Genomic DNA, 1349 nt, shown 5'->3' with positions numbered 1-1349 from the left:
CAAATTCACCACAAGGGTGCTTTCAAGGTCAGGCGGGGCCGCTCTCAGGCTGTAGCCAAAAGCCGCCTCGACCTGTCTGGAACTCAGCCACGGCCCCGCATTTTACCAACCGCGGCACCGTGTGGTTGGAAAGTATTCCCACCTACCAGGCGCCAGGGCCCCGAGCTCAAGTTGGTGCGGTGGGGTTAGTATAGACTGAAGTGATGCAAATTCCTCCTCCAGCCGAGCGCTCGCTCCTATCTCTGCCATTTATAGTAGCACTCTGCTGGCTTCAACTTCACCGGAGTCCGGGTGAAAGAGCACAAACGTGCCTTCAGTTGTAAAATTGCCAGGGTTGAAAACCCTTGTCATGGCGTATGTCGTGTCGAAAGCAGGCGCCGTATCATCACCAAGGCAAATAGTGCTGGGTGGTGGGTAGAGCCGCAGTGTGTGATCATAATTCCACAGTATTGGCTGATTTTGTGATGTAGCAGGCGCAAGGTGGCCTTGATCAAGAATGGTCTTCGCGAGGTCTGCAGTGGCGTTTGCGAGAGTGTCCTTACTGCTCTTTGGGGGAACATGCGCAGACACTTGCTGTAGTCTTCCCAGGATATCATCGCGGTGTACAACCTAAGGGGGAAATATCTCCATCGACCCAGCGTGAGAGGCTCAGAATTAGGCCAGTTCCTTGCCTGAACCGTAGCGGAAGCGTGTTGGTGAGGTGGTGCATGTCAGCGAGGTGCCTACATTGAGCATCCTAGGGGGCTGTAAGTTTGCCATCACCTTGTCTTGCGCGAACGCGATCAGCAAGTGGTTTGGTGATCTTCTCCAAGAGCTTTGACCGTGGCAACACAGAAGACGGGCCAAGCACACAGTCGCCTGGCCCTGGGATAAAGACCTAGAACTTTTCCTGTAGCTAACGTAGGCGCCGTCCAATAATCAGTTCTGGCGCCGGCTCTTTGTACAAATTCCACTAGGCTGGCAAGTGATCTACAACCAAGATCAAAATCTGGTGAACAGAGGCATGCTCCAAGTTCACCGAAAAGGCGGCACTGTTTCTCAATGATTGAACCCTCATGGCCCATGTCAGAAGATCGCACAAAGTTGCCAATAAATATAATGACCTGGACGGGAAAGGTCATTGCCCAACCCTCCGTGTAGTATTCCATTCTTGCATTGAAAAAGTCATTATTGTGTGACGATGGCGCGGAATCCAACGCATAATTTCCCCCTCGAGTCCTGGAAGTCCGTTGTTGATGAATAGCGTTGACACATGGGTAGTACAAGTCTGGAGAGCAATAAGCGGAGCCGTGGCAACGTCGCCTGGCAATGACACGCAGAGGATAAGCGCGATTTGTGTTGATATCGAT

The 1349-nt window shown here is 52.3% G+C and overlaps 1 protein-coding gene across 1 annotated transcript in view; it reads right to left on the bottom strand.

The window, feature by feature from the left end:
- The window catches only part of AURANDRAFT_72668 (hypothetical protein), a gene marked incomplete at both ends in the record, with an annotated part of 5069 nt that continues 3720 nt past the window's right edge, over positions 1-1349 (bottom strand). The window contains 5 exons of the mRNA XM_009043323.1: positions 1-142; positions 282-609; positions 661-877; positions 945-1103; positions 1198-1302. Coding sequence (XP_009041571.1) covers positions 953-1103; positions 1198-1302 — 256 coding nt within the window. The remainder of the gene's footprint in view (positions 143-281; positions 610-660; positions 878-944; positions 1104-1197; positions 1303-1349) is intronic.

Source organism: Aureococcus anophagefferens (genome assembly GCF_000186865.1).
Source record: "Aureococcus anophagefferens unplaced genomic scaffold AURANscaffold_51, whole genome shotgun sequence".
Lineage (NCBI taxonomy): Eukaryota > Pelagophyceae > Pelagomonadales > Pelagomonadaceae > Aureococcus > Aureococcus anophagefferens.
This window is presented reverse-complemented; position numbering and strand designations above follow the sequence as displayed.